This window comes from Tiliqua scincoides, chromosome 2 (genome assembly GCF_035046505.1).
Source record: "Tiliqua scincoides isolate rTilSci1 chromosome 2, rTilSci1.hap2, whole genome shotgun sequence".
In the NCBI taxonomy this organism is placed as follows: Eukaryota; Metazoa; Chordata; class Lepidosauria; order Squamata; family Scincidae; genus Tiliqua; species Tiliqua scincoides.
Genome location: NC_089822.1, coordinates 270,598,233 through 270,615,012, shown reverse-complemented (window position 1 = coordinate 270,615,012; position 16,780 = coordinate 270,598,233). Strand labels below are relative to the sequence as shown.

The 16,780-nt window shown below is 52.9% G+C and overlaps 2 protein-coding genes, 1 long non-coding RNA gene and 2 pseudogenes across 3 annotated transcripts; 2 read left to right on the top strand and 3 right to left on the bottom strand.

Annotated features, from left to right (window-relative positions):
* Positions 1-585: 585 nt before the first annotated feature.
* LOC136643022 (5S ribosomal RNA) lies at positions 586-699 on the top strand (annotated as a pseudogene).
* A 1,881-nt stretch (positions 700-2,580) lies between these two features.
* Positions 2,581-5,510, bottom strand: LOC136639202 (zinc finger protein 211-like). Its single transcript, XM_066613205.1, has 3 exons — positions 5,494-5,510; positions 3,117-3,379; positions 2,581-2,999 (listed from the first exon to the last, which is right to left on the bottom strand). The coding sequence occupies exons 1-3, from the start codon at positions 5,508-5,510 to the stop codon at positions 2,581-2,583; spliced, it is 699 nt and encodes a 232-aa protein (XP_066469302.1).
* Positions 5,511-5,543: 33 nt separating this feature from the next.
* Positions 5,544-7,990, bottom strand: LOC136639201 (zinc finger protein 707-like; the record flags this gene model as incomplete). The annotated part of the gene is made up of 3 exons (XM_066613204.1): positions 5,544-5,620; positions 7,559-7,685; positions 7,949-7,990. Coding segments are annotated over 3 exons (246 nt in total), but the record flags the coding sequence as incomplete, so codon positions are not given.
* On the top strand, positions 7,295-7,414 carry LOC136642275 (5S ribosomal RNA; annotated as a pseudogene).
* A 4-nt stretch (positions 7,991-7,994) lies between the features above and the next one.
* Positions 7,995-10,589, bottom strand: LOC136640550 (uncharacterized). The gene is made up of 3 exons (XR_010793808.1): positions 10,451-10,589; positions 9,541-9,664; positions 7,995-8,019 (listed from the first exon to the last, which is right to left on the bottom strand). It is a non-coding gene; the product is annotated as an uncharacterized lncRNA (long non-coding RNA).
* Positions 10,590-16,780: the final 6,191 nt, after the last annotated feature.

Here is a 16,780-nt window from a genome sequence, read left to right as displayed (position 1 = left end):
CCATGATTTGGGTAATTATAGTGAGAAGAGTCAATAGTGCAACACCCTGGAGCTCCATGCGCAGGTGTGTGCTGGAGAAAACCTGTTTGTGAGACTTAATGGAAGGAGCACCAGAAGCCTTTCAGGATTTGAATGCACAACCACACACTGCATACCTGGAGGGCCCCCCTCCCCATATGCAGAAAGACCCCACCTGATCTTTGGGTGGCCCAATTTCACAGTCCTCTGGATGGGTATAAGACAGGCGCACCTGATGTCCAAAGGAGGACGACTGACACAGTTTAACCTGCGTTAGTTATCCCTGACCGTGATGGAGTCAACTGTCAACCAGTTCAGTGACCTCTCTAGGCTGACATCAGCTCCCTAACTGGGGGGGGGGGGCTGGCTCCCAAGGGTTCCAAGTAGAGGTTTTTCCCCACTCTGCTGCCTGTCCGCCTCCCCAATTGCCCCTCCCTTGTTGAAGTCAGTCCTTCCTGAAAGCCACTTCTGCTTTGCAGAGAAGAAGAAGAAGAAGCATTTCACAGGGGATGTTTCTGTTGTAATTGGATCGTTTGTGGGTTACGACAATGAGAGATTCAGTTCGGAGTTAAGGGTTACCCTGCACATGCCCGATCTCGTCTGCTCCCGGAAGCTAAGCAGGGTCAGGCCTGGTTAGTACTTGGATGGGAGACCACCTGGGAATACCAGGTGCTGTAGGCTTCTACCAGAGTCTTTTGAGACTGAAGGTTGCCAGCCAACCCACTAAGGGTGTGATCAGGCTCCTTTCAGGGTTGCAAACCCCAGAAGCAAAGGGGGAAAGGCCAGCCCCAGACACGAGGGGGAAACCCATCCTGGACTTACCCCCGAGGAAACACTTAATAGAAGGCTGTCCCAAAGTGGCTCCCAGACCCCGTGCATAAAAAGTGTGAGGACAGCAGCCCAGTGCAGGGGAGCGGAGTGGGGCATGCACCTGATCGCACTGCTCCCCCCGCTGAAGGGTGTTGCTCAGTGCTTGCAAAGAGGCCTGCCAGGCCTTTTCTACTTGTCCATGCAGCACGCTCCAGCTGCAACACTCAGGACAGCCCCCCACCACCACCAACCAGCCGGTGTCCCCATCCCTCCTCTTGTGGGTGGGTGAGCGAATGGCTGAGCCAGCAGCAATGTGCTATGAGGCAGCTTGCAAAAGGGCAGGTGGGGGGAGGCGTGGGAACTTGGGCCCCCCACTGCCCTCCAGCCTGCAGCAGCCAAAAGCCACATTCTTCCTCCCCCACTACAAGTGAGCAAGACTCAGGCCATCTGGGGTTGGGAAGGGAGGGCAGGCAGACCAGAAGTCCTCCTCCTCCCTTCCCTTCCCTTGCAAATGTGGCATTCCCTCTAAACTTTAAAAGCCACCCTGCAACCCCTTCCTCTCGCCCCCCTCACTGCAGTGTGCCTGCTTGTTCTCCTTCCCATGGGTACATGTGTACCACCCAAATTCAGGCAGTATAGAAGCGCCCTGGCTTGGGCAGCAGGAGGTCTGAGCTACACAGAGAAGACTTGCACATACTTCATGAACAAAATTGTTGATAGGTCTGGTAAGGAGGTTGGCAGGAGGGAAATGAGCAGTTGCCCCGTAGACACACAAAACCACAAGGTTATTTCTCTCAGTACTGTGGAGGGAGGAACATGTTGCAGGGTGTGTGTGTCCTTTTGTCCTCATTGGATAAATAAAGGCCCAGCAGCTGCCTCTGGGAAGCCCACCGGCAAGAGAATAAGGGGCTTTTCTCACAGCACTGCTCCTCCCGAGTGGATACAGAGGCAGGTGGCTGCTGCTGCTGAAAGGGGGAGTCCACGGCCAGCATGACTAAAAGCCAGTCACAGGCCTCTCCTCCCGGACTCCCCCTTTAAAGCCATTCAAGAAATGTCCACCATCCTGGCTGGAGGCAGCGAAATCCACAAGAAACCCCTCCTTTTGTCCATTCTAAATCTCTCACCCCTCAGCCTCACTGGATGAGCCAGCCTGGTTCTGGTATCGCGAGAGAAGAAAAGCTTCTCTCTCCACCAGACGTAACTGCAGGAGTCTCAATCATGTTGTCCCCCAACCCCAAAAGCACATAAGGAAAGTCCTCCAGCTCTCTAATCACGTGGGTAGCACTCTCTGGCACCTTTTCCAGATCCCCTTCCTCAGCCTCATGCTGCTCAAAGAGCGAGTGAAAAGGTAGACCGTGCGATATGGTTTCCTCCAGCCACCCTTGCAAGAGTGGACAGAGGTCAGGCAGATGAAAGAGGCTCTCAGAGGCTCTCTGGCCAACAAAACACCCCTGGAGCAGGACATTCTGCACATGCCTCTATCTTCATGGCCATTTTGATTTGTACTGTTGCAGGGAGGGAAGCAGGAATTCATCACAGGGGATCAGACAAGAGGCCCACTTTCAAGACACGTTAAGATGTTGGCTCCAACGGGGGGAGCTTCCTGTCAGTTTTTGCACATTTATAGAGTTGATCTTTGAAAGAATGCCTTGATTTAAAAATGCACTTCCTCTTACATGTGAGTCCTTCAGCATAGAGGTCTATGTGCCATTGGAAGGTCTTCCAAAGTTCCAGGCATTTTATTCATCACATTCATCCTTGTGCAGGTCCTTCAGTGAGACCCAAGAACTGTCTGAAGTTCCTTCCAGATTCCAGATATTGATATGGCTTTGCCCCTGCGTGGATTCTTTGATGCAAAATAAGACTTGTGCCGCGTCTGAAGCTCTTTCCACACTCCAAGCACTGATGCAGCTTCTCTCCTGTGCACAGTCTTGGATGCCATTTAAGGTCTGGGCTGTGACTGAACGGCTGCCCACACTCAGAGCATCTGCAGGTCTTCTCATTTGGGTGGCTTCCCTCACGTGATTTAAGGCATGTGCTATGCTTGAAGTTTTTTCCACATTCCAAGCACGTATGTCGTCTCTCCCCTGTATGAATTCTTTGATGTAAAGTAAAGCTTATGCCATGACCGAAACTCTTTCCGCACTCAACGCATTTATATGGCTTCTCTTCTGTGTGGCTTCTTCAATGCGCTTTAAGCTGCACGCTGTGACTGAAGCTCTTCCCACACTCTGAGCATGCATGTAGCGGTATTGTCTGTCTATGGAGTCTCTGATGTATTGTAAGACTTATGCTCCGATTGAAGCTCTTTCCACACTCTAAGCATATGAAAGGCTTGTCATCAGCATGGACCCTTGGTTGCCATTCAACATCTGGGCTGTGACTGAACTGTTTCCCACTCCTGGAGTTTGTGTAGGACTTCTCTTCATTGTGGATTCTTTGATATGAGCCAAGATCTTCCCTCTGACTGAAGTTTTCTCCATACTCAGTGCATTCTGACAGTCTCTCCTCCTCTGGAACTTCATGATGGCCACTCGGGCATTCTTGATTGCTAAAGAGTTTTGCAGTTAGGGGGGAGTTTGCTGCGGGGCAGTCTTCTTGGACTGGAATTCCATGGAATGCAGAAGAAATGGATGTCTCCCTCCTCCTCTGTCTTGATTCAGCTTCACTGTTCTGCTGTTCACCCTCTTTCTCTCTCCCCTCCTCACCACCTGAAGGAACAAAGCAATAAACAGATGAGGGATGAACAATGCGGGGTACAAGCCATGATGTGTATGCGCAACCTCCTGATTTTAGAAATGGGTTATGTCAGAATGCCAGATGCAAGGGAGGGCACCAGGATGAGGTTATTATCTGGTTAATATCTGGTGTGTTATCTGTTGTTATCTTGTTATCTGCTGTGCTCCCTGGGGCATTTGGTGGGCCGCTGCGAGATACAGGGAGCTGGACTAGATGGGCCTATGGTCTGATCCAGTGGGGTTGTTTTTTTGTTCTTAAACTACAATTCCCAGGAGGCCTTGCAGGTCTCTTGTTATCTGGTGTGCTCCCTGGGGCATTTGGTGAGCCGCTATGAGATACAGGAAGCTGGACTAGATGGGCCTGTGGCCTGATCCAGTGGGGTTGTTCTTTTGTTCTTAAACTACAATTCCCAGGAGGCCTTGCAGGTCTCTTGTTACCTGGTGTGCTCCCTGGGGCATTTGGTGGGCCGCTGTGAGATACAGGAAGCTGGACTAGATGGGCCTATGGCCTGATCCAGTGGGGCTGTTCTTATGTTCTTAACTACAATTCCCAGGAGGCCTTGCAGGTCTCTTGTAATCTGGTGTGCTCCCTGGGGCATTTGGTGAGCCGCTGTGAGATACAGGGAGCTGGACTAGATGGGCCTATGGCCTGATCCAGTGGAGCTGTTCTTATGTTCTTAACTACAATTCCCAGGAGGCCTTGCAGGTCTCTTGTTATCTGGTGTGCTCCCTGGGGCATTTGGTGGGCTGCTGTGAGATACAGGAAGCTGGACTAGATGGGCCTATGGCCTGATCCAGTGGGGCTGTTCTTATGTTCTTAACTACAATTCCCAGGAGGCCTTGCAGGTCTCTTGTAATCTGGTGTGCTCCCTGGGGCATTTGGTGAGCCGCTGTGAGATACAGGGAGCTGGACTAGATGGGCCTGTGGCCTGATCCAGTGGGGCTGTTCTTATGTTCTTAATGCCTCGTACAGGGGAACAAGATCAATTCACTGCAGTGTGAACAAAAGAGTCTGTAGGGAAGCAGATACCAAAAATGACTGGTGTTACTTGATAGCCAATGTGGTGAAGTATAAAGAGCTCTGGATGCACGGCCTGGAAACAGATGCCCTTGTCCCCCGTCCCCCCCGGCACTTCCTGTTGAAGGAGCTCAACACCAAGGCTGAAAAAGAGCTCTGCATGAGGCCTTGATGGGCTGCTCCCAGTTAAAATGGAGAATACCAAATCTTGAGCTCTTGCTGAAGCTCCCCCCCCCCACACACACACACTCAGTATTCATCTGGTTTCTCCCTAAGGTGCATTCTTCAATGCATATTCACAATTTGTAGTTGCACTTCCCAGCATAAGAACCTAAGAAGAGCCCCACTGGATCAGGCCATAGGCCCATCTAATCCAGCTTCCTGCATCTCAGAGTGGCCCACCAAATGCCCCAGGGAGCACACCAGATAACAAGAGACCTCATCCTGGTGCCCTCCCTTGCATCTGGCCTTCTGACATAGCCCATTTACCGGGTGCTGTAGGCTTCTACCAGAGTCTTTCGAGACTGAAGGTTGCCAACCAGTGAAATTGACTGGCAGGTGTCTTAGGATGACAAAGGAGGGACTTCTTGCTGCACAACACAGGCCTGACCTGTGGAATTTGCTGCCGCAAGATGTGGGGAGGGCCACTAATTCTGAAGACTTTCAGCGGTGACTGGGCACATTCAGGGAGGAGCAGAGGCCTATCACTGGGTGCCAGGCATGAGGGCAAAATGCTCTCTCCGGGCTCAGTGGCAGCTGATCCCCTGAAGCCCAGCTGCGGGAGCAGTGGTGGGCGAGGGACTGCCTCTCTCCCTGCTTGTAGGTCTCCTGCTGGAGCACCTGATTGCCTCTGTGGGAAACACAACCCTGGACTGGATGTGCCCCCCAGGGCTGCTATTCCATTCTTACCAAGGCTCTCCACACATGACTGAGTGGAACCTGATGATTGCTGTCCTTCCTCAGAGTTCGGGGCCTGGGTCTCTGGCCACTTCTGCCAGCCAGGAGACCAGGTCCGTTTGGGGAGCCAGAAGTCCTTCTTTGGAGAGAAGAGAGAGAGAGAGTTGCCCCGGGCACTTTCTCAATACCTGTTATTGACAGAACTGCAGAGCAACCGCTCTGCCCTCCTCTCTCCTCAGATCTGAGAAAAGGAGGGATGAGGAGAGCTCTGAACTCCTGCCTCCGATCTGACCTGATGATTCCTCCCCAGCCTGGCTGCTCTCTAGCCCATTTGGATGAGGAGACAGGCAGCCACTCCCAGAGAAGCTGCTGCAGCCACCCAGGAGAGGGAGAGGGAGGGGCTGTGGCCACTGCTCCCAGCAGCTCCAGGCTTCCTCCCTTTGCCAGCTGCAATTCCTCCCCCTGCTCCAACTGACCAGCACAGCTCGGAGCAGCCACTGCCCAGGCAAGCAAGAGGCTGCTGCTGCTCACCCAGGCCGGCCGGCTGAAGACAGGCTGGGGGGAAGGAGAGCAGAAGGCGGGCCTTGCTCCTGGCACCCTTGCCGTTCACCCACCTGCCGCTTCCGGCTTGAGCTCATGATCTGCCAGGGTAGCAGGAAGCAGGAGCTGCCCAGAAGAGCAAGTCGGAGCAACTGCTCCAGGCTGTGACGTTCTCTGCACTGGTGAAGTCAATGCAAGTGGGGTTAGGGGGCGATAAAGAGGTCTGGCAAATGGGACCCACCAAAGGGCTCTCCCAAAGGTGCAGCCAGTCCTACAAGCACACTCTGAAATCCCACCAGGAACACAGTCCCAAGAGGGAAGCCAGCCCTGCACTTCCCAGTCACTGTGCTGGGGAGAGGAGTCCCGTTCCGGGAGGGAGGTTCCTTCTTAGGTCAGCCCAGTTCCCCCGCAGGGCCACCTCTGACATCGCAGTCTGACACCACCTTACGCAGCTCTGAGAAAGGGCCACCAAGAAGCTGTAGGACCCCACAATCCTGCCAGCCTCAAAAATGGAGCTGCAAGTTGTTAGATGTCTCACTGCTATTTCTTTGGGGTGTCACATACAGTGCCTTGTGTGTGCTGCTCAGAATAGCAGCTAACTTGGGTGTTAGAACCACCAGTAAGTGACTAGAGAAATACAATCCAACCTCCAGGAGGAATCCCTCCAGCACACAGACAATAAGTGACAGGAAAGGGTTGCTTTGAGCACTTAGTTGGAACGCGCTCTGCGTGGGGCTGCCCCTGAAGACGGTCCAGAAGCCACAGCTACTGCAGAATGCGGCGGCTTGTGTAGTTACTGGAGGTCGGCGGTTTGACTCTGTCACGCCGCTGCTCCAGCAGCTGCACTGGCTGCCTATTCGTTTCCAGGCTGAATTCAAGGCGCTGGTTTTGACCTTTAAAGCCCTAAACGGCTTGGGACCAGCATATCTGAGAGACCGCCTTCTCCCACTTAGTCCGGTTCGTTCTCTGAGGTCATCAGAGGGGGCCCTGTTGACTGTGCCGCCAGTAAGAGAGGCGAAGGGGATGGCGGCCAGAAACAGGGCCTTTTCAGTGGTGGCACCTGCACTATGGAATTCCCTCCCCTTTGAATTGAGGACAGTCTCCTCACTATTAACTTTCCTACGAGGCCTGAAGACTTTTTTATTTAGGAAAGCCTTTGAGGCCTTATGTTGGCTGCTTTTATTAATTTAATGTTTTTACTGTGCGTTTTACTGCTGACTGTGTATAGTTCGTATTGTTTGTTTTTAATTGTTTTATAATGTTTTTATTTGTATTTTATATTGTATTTTACCCTGCACATGCCTGATCTCATCTGATCTTGGAAGCTAAGCAGGGTCAGGCCTGGTTAGTACTTGGATGGGAGACCGCCTGGGAATGCCAGGTGCTGTAGGCTTATACCATAGCCTTTCGAGATTGAAGGTTGCCAACCATACAATCTGTTGATTGTTAGCCGCCTTGGGTGCCCTTCGGGGAGAAAGGCGGAGTATAAATCAAATAAATAAATAAAGGAAGGAAGGAAGGAAGGAAGCAGCCTCACCCACAGAGGCCACAATCCCAAAGGTCTCCAGCATGACCTCCCTGTACAGGAATCTTTGGTCTGGGTCTAGCAGAGCCCACTCCTCTTTGGTGAAAGACACGGCTACATCCATGAAGGTCACTGGGCCCTGAGCGGAGAAGGAGGAGAAGAAGAGAACTTTAGCCCCTCACAGGTAACATCAGGTCCCAGGGGACGGGAGGCGGCTGGAAGTCCTCCAACAGAATCCAAAGCATCACCAGTGGCCTTTGCGGCCTTCCTAGTGGGCGGCTTTGAGGGACCCAGAGGGAAAGAGGTAGGTTCACTCAGGCCTAGAGAGATGCACCAGCACTAGCAGGGGAAGAGGGTGGGCACCACCCCCACCCCCACTCCATCTAGCCAGTCTTCTCCTACCTGCTCCTGCCGAGCAGTCTCCGTTTCCGCTTCACCACAAAGAGAAGGTCCACAGTGGCTTAATCCACGGCCTGCGGGGGAAACACAGGAGCTGGGAAGCTGACTGTATCTCGACTGCTGCTGCCAGGCCCTCTTCGAGGCATGGGTCCCTTCCTTTGCAGCTCGAAGCCACTCACTTCCTCCTCACAGACCTCTCTAATCACTATAGTCACCCGAGGAAGACCTGCTTCATCTTCCTCCACCGACTCTGGCGAAAGCTGAGAGAATCCTGCACTGGGACGGCTCAAATCCTTCACACTGCCCACCTCGTTGCCAGGAGTCTGAGTGGCCAGTTAAGACTTCCTGAACCCAAATCTCTCCTCTGCCCTGAATTTCTCATGCAAGCTCCTTCCTCCCATTCTCACTCCGCCCCTTCAGCAATATGGGAGTAATACTACTGACTCACTTTACAGGGCTGGCATAAAGAGTACATCAAGGCAGTACCCATGAAGCACTTAGCACGCCCAGAACGTACTGTATCATTCCCAGACTGGTCCTTCCCTCTGGGAGGCAAAATCCTTCTTGTTTCCTAAGGTAGGTGTTTTCTGTGGGTGTTGCCAAGTCCCTTCCCAAAGTTACTCTGAACATAAGAAATAAGAAGATAAGAACAGCCCCACTGGATCAGGCCAGAGGCCCATCTAGTCCAGCTTCCTGGATCTCACAGAGGCCCACCAAATGCCCCAGGGAGCACACCAGATAGCAAGAGACCTCATCCTGGTGCCTCCCTTGCATCTGGCATTCTGACATAACCCATTTCTAAAATCAGGAGGTTGCACATGCACATTATGGCTTGCATTAAGCCAGTCTAGATGAGCAGAAATGCAGCCGCCCTGCCCTTCTTCCCCAAAATAAAACTGTGTCAGTGAAAGCCAGCAAAGACCCACAGACACAGACGCACCACACAGCCCAGCTTTGCACATGTTGCTTTGAGCACTTAGTTGCTGCGGAAGATCATGCAATGCAATAAAATACGAATAAAAACATTCTTCATACAGATTTTGCATCTCATCCACTTGTGTGAATGCCATCGCTCTCCACATGAGCTCTCGGGCAAATTCAGAATGCCTGGATGGCACCCTAACTCGTTTTTAATGAGGGGAGGGAGGGAAGCATGTTCTCTCAGAGGCTAGAGCAGCAATTTTCAACCAATGTGCCATGTGCTTTGGTACACTGGTGTGCTGTGAAAGCTCCACAGATGTGCTGCAGGGGTTTGAAGCACAGCAGCTGATTCTGGGTTCTGTGGCTCTGTTTCTAGAGCACCTGCCTGTAGTCATGACTGGCCTGTCTCTGAGCCAGCAGAGGAAGAGGGTCAGGCAGTTCATCACTACAGACAGTTGGCCTAGAGACAGAGCTGCAGAACCTGGAAGAGTCTCTTGGAAGCCAGAAGTGGCATCACAAGAGGCAAAGACCGCAGAGCAGACCATAGAGGTCAGTGTGCTGTGGGAAGAAAAGTGGTGAAAATCTCCGGGTTCAAGAGTGACAGGGAATTGGTCTCCATTTTCCGGCACCGTTGAGAGAGCAAGTCCAAGTAGAGACACTCCCGCATTCCTTACCCAGTGAAGGGGCTCGTCTGTCCTCTTCCTGCACAATCCATCTGAACAGCGGCCTCTGCGTGGTGCTCAAAGAAGCCTTCTCTCTTGCAGGGAAATCTGCATCCTGTTCTGCTTCTGCCAGTCCCTGCAACCGGAAGAGCAGCAAGGAGCCCAGGGAGGCAGTGGAGGGGGAAGAGATGGAATGGAAGTAGGAAGGGGGCTCGTTACACCAACGACTGTCTTCACCAACACAAACACAACACCAGGAACCACCATCCCCGCCACCAGCCAAGGGAGCCTTGATGCAGCGGCATGGAGACTATGGAACTGCCAGTGCCGGGGGGTGGGGGGGGTCGGGTCTCCTCTTTTGGCCTTCACTGCCTTCCAGGTTTACAAGAATGCACCTGTAAATGCAGGTTTACAAGGGAGGGCACCTGGATGAGGTCTCTTGTTACCTGGTGTGCTCCCTGGGGCATGCAGGAAGCTGGACTAGATGGGCCTATGGCCTGATCCAGTGGGGCTGTTCTTATGTTCTTAAGAAAAGAACAGTTTTGTTTCAGGGAGGGAGGGAGGGGGAGAGGAGATCAATACCCCTGCTAATTGGGTAAGAGGCACTTTTTCAAGTGGGTGCTCCTTTTTTTAGCAGGGGGAGAGCAACTGGCCCTCCTCACCCCAGCAGTGTCTTTTCGAGTGGCTGTCTGCTGGTGTTGTTTTGCGTCTTTTCCGATTGTGAGCCCGTTTGGGACAGGGAGCCATTTAGTTATCTGATTTTTCTGTCTGTGACAGATCAGGAGAGAGATGTCGGGGTCCTTGGGGACAGTTCGATGGAAGTGTCGACCCAAAAGTGTTCGGGGAGAGGGTCCCGGGGAACCCTGTACATGTTCTCAGCTCCTGGGGATAACCAGCAAGGAAACAAATGACCAGTTCCCACCTGCTGCCCTTCCTGCTGCTGGTCCTCGGCCCCGCTCAGGAGGAAGTCTTCTGCCAGAGCCGCTGCCTGGGAGCTGGTCACCGGCTTGCGTCCTCTGACCCAGCCTGCCACTTCCGGAGACAGGACGGCCAGGAACTGCTCCAGGACCACCAGGTCCACCACCTGCTCCTTGGTGTGCTGCTCTGGCTTCAGCCACTGATGGCAAAGGGCCTGGAGGCGGCTGCAGACCTCGCGGGGCCCCTTGGCATCCTGGTAGCGGAACTGCCTGAAGCGCTGGCGCTGGGCATCTGAGCTGGCTGCGTCCCCACCCAGGATCTCCTCCTGCGCAGACCCTTCGCAGACTGTCTTGCCTTTGCCACCCTGGACATCGGCGGTGGGACCCTGTTCCGCGACAGCCTCTTGCTCTTCCATCCTTGGCTCCCTCTTCCGGACCAGGATCCTGCAAAGGCTCCTTCAGCTGCGGAGCAGAGAACGAGACGATTCAGCCCCCCCCCCAGGGAGTGACAACCAGTGGCGTAGCTAGAGGGGGGCAAAGCACTCAGTCTTGCAGGAAGCCTCCCCGCGGCGTGCAAGCGGCGCTTCCCCTTCGGAGCCATTGGGAGGAGCAAAAGGGAGGTGTGCGCTTGCACGCCGCGGTGTGGCTCCCTGCAAGACTGAGAGCTTTGCCCCCCTCTAGCTACGCCACTGGTGACGAGCCCCCCCCCCCCCCCTCATCGCCTGGCGCCCCTACCTGCTGCCACTCCCGCTTCTCTGCCCTCCGCAGCGAGGCTGCCCCCACCGCCCCCCGGAGACGCGGAGCCCGCACGTGGGAAGGGGCTGGCCAGGAAGTGCGCGGGCGCAGCGCCAGGCGGAGGCTTCTCTAGGGCTCGGCGTCCCTCGCCTTGACCCCTGGGCTGCTCGTCGGGTTCGCTCGCGCGCCCCCTGCCCGGACCCTGGCAGCCCCTCCGTGCACGCCCTCCTCCTGCGGGGATCGGGGAGCGCGAGGAGCACCTGGGGGGCAGGAGGGGGGCAAAGGCAGGGAAGGAGTGGGCGGGGCTTCGGGAGGGGGAGGAGGATGCGCGGGCAGCAGTGGCGTAGCTGGAGGGGGCGCAGAGCGCTGAGTTTGGCAGGGAGTCTCACCGCAGCGTGCAAAGCACTAAGTTTCGCTGGGGCCCCACCTGCAGAACTTAGCGCTTTGCCCCCCCTCTAGCTACGCCACTGAGAGTGCGTGTCAATTCGCAGTGACCCCCTGCAAGCAGCAGCAATTTAAAAGTGGTGGCAATAAAAATCAGGAGGAGAGCACAAAAATCAGGCTAACTCTGCAGAGTTGCTGCTACACGCAGCAAAAATACATCACCTCAAGTCCTTTCCGTGCTTTTCTTTTATCTTGGTCCCCCCACAGCCCCGATTCCTTGGGGCATGAGAAGGTTTTCCATTCCAGTTCGTGCTGCACTCTGAGTAATTCCAGAGTTTTTCTCCTGCCTGAATTCAGGCTGGAGCTTCTGGTGATACCCCAAGCATTTCTAAGCTTCTCTGCTGGGTAAAGACTTCAAGGCCGCAATCCTAACCAATTTTCCAGCACTGACAGAAGGGCATTGCAACTCTAAGGTAAGAGAACAAACATTGCCCTACCTTGAGGAGGCCTGAATGCAGATCAGTGACAGATCAGGAGACAGATCCCTGAGTGACAGATCAGGAGAGAGATCTTGGGGTGGTGGTGGACAGGTCGATGAAAGTGTCGACCCAATGTTGGGAGTTAGGAGTTGCCAGGGTTGTTCCTGAGAGGGCTGGGAAGGCTGCTGCCTCTGCTCTGGTCCAGAAGCCTCCTCCCTGGGTAAGCTGGGGACTCGGGGGAGGAGGGGAACTCCGAGTAAAGAAATATGTTCTTTTGTCTGTCTTCTCGATGGTTGATGAAAGGTCGATGAAAGTGTTGACCCAATGTGCGGCGGCAGTGAAGAAGGCCAATTCTATGCTTGGGATCATTAGGAAGGGTATTGAGAACAAAACGGCTAGTATTATAATGCCGTTGTACAAATCGATGGTAAGGCCACACCTGGAGTATTGTGTCCAGTTCTGGTCGCCGCATCTCAAAAAAGACATAGTGGAAATGGAAAAGGTGCAAAAGAGAGCGACTAAGATGATTACGGGGCTGGGGCACCTTCCTTATGAGGAAAGGCTACGGCGTTTGAGCCTCTTCAGCCTAGAAAAGGGACACCTGAGGGGGGACATGATTGAGACATACAAAATTATGCAGGGGATGGACAGAGTGGATAGGGAGATGCTCTTTACACTCTCACACAACACCAGAACCAGGGGACATCCGCTAAAATTGAGTGTTGGGAGAGTTAGAACAGACAAGAGAAAATATTTCTTTACTCAGCATGTGGTTGGTCTGTGGAACTCCTTGCCACAGGATGTGGTGACGGCAACTGGCCTGGACGCCTTTAAAAGGGGATTGGACATGTTTCTAGAAGAAAAATCCATTACGGGGTACAAGCCATGATGTGTATGCGCAACCTCCTGATTTTAGAAATGGGCTATGTCAGAAGGCCAGATGCAAGGGAGGGCACCAGGATGAGGTCTCTTGCTATCTGGTGTGCTCCCTGGGGCATTTGGTGGGCCGCTGTGAGATACAGGAAGCTGGACTAGATGGGCCTATGGCCTGATCCAGTGGGGCTGTTCTTATGTTATGTTATGAAATTGCAGGATGTAGCACATGCTCCACTGGCACAGCTATGCCAGTGCTGGAATGTTGGTTAGGACTGCACCCTAACAGACACTAAGGACCAAACTGCATCTGGCCCTAAGCCTGTCATCTGCAAATGGAGCTGTGGCCATCTTCGGACAGGACATGGCCAGGAAACGTCTCTGCTGAAATGAAGCTGCAAAGGGAACCAGGTTGGCTGGGGCTGTGGGATCCCAAGAGCAGGAGGATCAACAGGCTTCCTCCTTGTCATAGTCCCACTCCCAAATTGTTTCTTGAAACAGCTGTTTGCTCCCCAGAGTGCTCAGGCCAGTCAGCCAGCCCACCCACCCCCACAGCTCCAAGATTCCCTTCTCAGCTGTCTTTGGGCAAACGAGACACCTCCACCCCCTTCTTCGGGCCCACTGATTGCCTTAAAGTCATGTGCAATTTGACTTTACCCACTCTGCCAAAGATCTCCAGCAGCTCATGGATCGTTTTAGCAAGGCCTGCCAAGATTTTGGACTGACAATCAGCCTTAAGAAAACACAGGTCATGGTTCAGGATGTGGACTCACCTCCCTGCATTACAATCTCTGCACATGAACTGGAGGTTGTCCATGACTTTGTGTACCTTGGCTCAATGATCTCCGACACTCTTTCTCTGGATACCGAGCTAAACAAACGCATCGGTAAAGCAGCTACCACGTATTCCAGACGCACAAAGAGAGTCTGGTCCAACAAGAAGCTGACGGAACATACCAATATCCAGGTCTACAGAGCTTGCTGTACTCAGTACACTTCTGTACTACAGCGAGTCATGGACTCTTCGCTCACAACAGGAGAGGAAACTGAACGCATTCCACATGTGCTGCCTCCAACGCATCCTCGGCATCACCTGGCAGGACAAAGTTCCAAACAACACAGTCCTGGAACGTGCTGGAATCCCCAGCATGTATGCACTGCTGAAACAGAGACGCTTGCGTTGGCTTGGTCATGTCGTGAGAATGGATGATGGCCAGATCCCAAAGGATCTCCTCTATGGAGAACTCGTGCAAGGAAAGCGCCCTACAGGTAGACCACAGCTGCAATACAAGGACATCTGCAAGAGGGATCTGAAGGACTTAGTAGTGGACCTCAACAAGTGGGAAACCCTGGCCTCTGAGTGGCCCGCTTGGAGGCAGGCTGTGCAGCATGGCCTTTACCAGTTTGAAGAGACACTTGGCCAACAGTCTGAGGCAAAGCGGCAAAGAAGGAAGGCCCACAGCCAGGGAGACAGACCAGGGACACACTACACTTGCTCACCATGGGAGATCATCAATGGAGCTTGCTTCCGCTTACTTACCTAAGTGTGGATAGGATTGGGCTGTGTGTCTGTTGTCTTGTGGGCTCCCTGGGGCATTTCATGGGTCTCTGTGTGATACCGGAAGCTGGACTAGATGGGCCTTTAGCCTGATCCAGCAGGGCTCTTCTTAAGTTCTTAAGGCCCAATTCCTGTCCAAGGAGTTGCTTCACCTCCACCTGGGCATGCCCACCTGCCCTCTGACCAGGCACTTCCAGGTTTATAATTTTATGTTACAAATAAAAAAGCCCTGATGTGTGAAAAGGCCAGCAGCTCTCCCAGTCTGAGAGGCTTGAATGGCTTCCATTATTTGATCACATAAGGGGTGGGGGGGCACAATATGACTGCAACCATGACCCTAACCTGGGGTGGGGACATGAGGGGTTTCCACAGCATCCCAGCAGGGGAACTTCAGAGAAAGATGGTTGGCTGTTTTTCATGCTCAAGCCAGAAGAGAGAAGGCACATGGGAAAGGGAGTCTTACTACTTTATTGACATGTAGTTGGTGGCAGGGAAAACCACCAAACGAAACCAGGGAACATGGCGTTGGCTTTGCGGTCAGAAATACCCTGCTGGAATCCATCATCCCACCTACTGTGGGAAGTGAAAGAATTTTGTTCCTGCAGCTCCAGTCATCAGCAGGTCCTGTCACACTCATCAGTGCTTATGCACTGACTCTGTCATCTCCAGCAGAAGCCAAAGACAATTTTACGATGACCTGGCCACCACTATCAAGAAGATCCCTGTAAAAGAGCTATTGTTCATCCTCGGCGATTTCAATGCTAGAGTTGGTGCTGATCGCAGTTCGTGGCTCACTTGCTTAGGTCAGTTCGGCACTGCGAAGATGAATGAAAATGGCCAACGCCTGCTAGAGTTTTGCTGTCATCACGGTCTCTATGTCAGCAACACGTTCTTCAACACGAAGCCCCAACATAGTGTCTCTTGGAGACACCCAAAATCAAAGCACTGGCACCAGCTCGACCTGATTTTCTCCAGACGCTCCAGTCTTCCCAGCATCAAGATCACACGCAGTTATCACGGTGCTGCCTGCGACACTGACCACTCCCTGGTGTGCAGCAGAGTAAAACTACAAGCAAAGCAACTGTATCACATGAAAAAGGAAGGAAGACCTCGCATTGATACCAGCAAGATCCGGGATCAGAGGAAAGTGGAGGAATTTGCACGAGCACTTGAGGAATCTCTTCCAGGCCCGGCCGATGCAAACGCACCCAACAGATGGGAACATTTCAAGAATACCGTTTACATATTCTTGTCCATATTCAGCAAGAAGACCAACAAGACGGCAGACTGGTTTGAAGCCCACTCTGAGGAGTTGACACCAGTCATTGAGGAAAAGAGGAGAGCTCAAGCAGCATACAAGGCCTGTCCCAGTGAGCGCAACCTGCAGGTCCTCCGAGCTGCTTGCAGCAAAGTCCAGCAGGCTGCCAGGAGATGTGCTAACGACTACTGGCTCCAGCTCTGTTCCGAAATACAGATAGCAGCTGACACGGGCAACTTCAAGGGGATGTATGATGGTATCAAGCAGGCCCTAGGTCCAACACAGCTCCCTTCTTGTCCCCCCCTCCTCCCGAGCAAGCTCAGTTACAATCCCACAGCTGTGTGAGTTTTGGCAGCACTTAATTGTTTCAAAACAAAAGCTTTTCTGGACACAGGATGGAAATCTAGTGGCCACAGCCAACTACTCTCTCTCTCTCTCTCTCTCTCTCTCTCTCTCTCTCTTGCTTGCATGTTCATTTGGCTACCAAGAACCCCCTTCTCTGCTTCCTATTGAACCCCTTAAAAGATCTCACTTAATTATTTGGGGAATGAGAGACCTGATGTTGCAAAAAATAATTGAAAAATAAGAATATCTCCTTATTCCTTGCAAATAAGAGTCCTTGCCACCAATGAAATCCAGCTGAACTCAAGGCTTGCAGCTCCAGTAAGTGCCAATAATCCCCCCCATTTCTTTCGCTCTATTGTTGCCTTCCATTGACCCCCCCCCCTTTAAAAAAAACATTCTAAGGGGGAAATATATATATAATCATGAATCTTTGCTCTTTTCTGACCCACAAAGCAGGCAAAATCCCAGTCAAAACAAGAACCCCCGTCTCAGAAATCGACTCTCCAGGCTCAAGCTCGTTTTTTTCCACCCCACCCCCTTGTGCCAGAAGTTTCAAGCCAAACACAACACAACTGTACACAGACACACAAATCCAGCAGCCAGGGTAAGAGGGAAAAGCAAAGCCCTTTCTTGGAACTCCTGTAATTGACCAGCTGAACCAGGTGGCCAAGGCCACCCTTGGGCTCAGTTGGGTCCAGTGGAC

What these genes read in the sequence shown, in the direction of transcription:
- LOC136639202 (XM_066613205.1), bottom strand. An exon ending in GAGCTTCAATCGGAGCATAA is followed by an intron (nt 3,000 to 3,116) that starts GTCTTACAATAC and finishes GAAGCCACACAG; the next exon opens with AAGAGAAGCCATATAAATGC.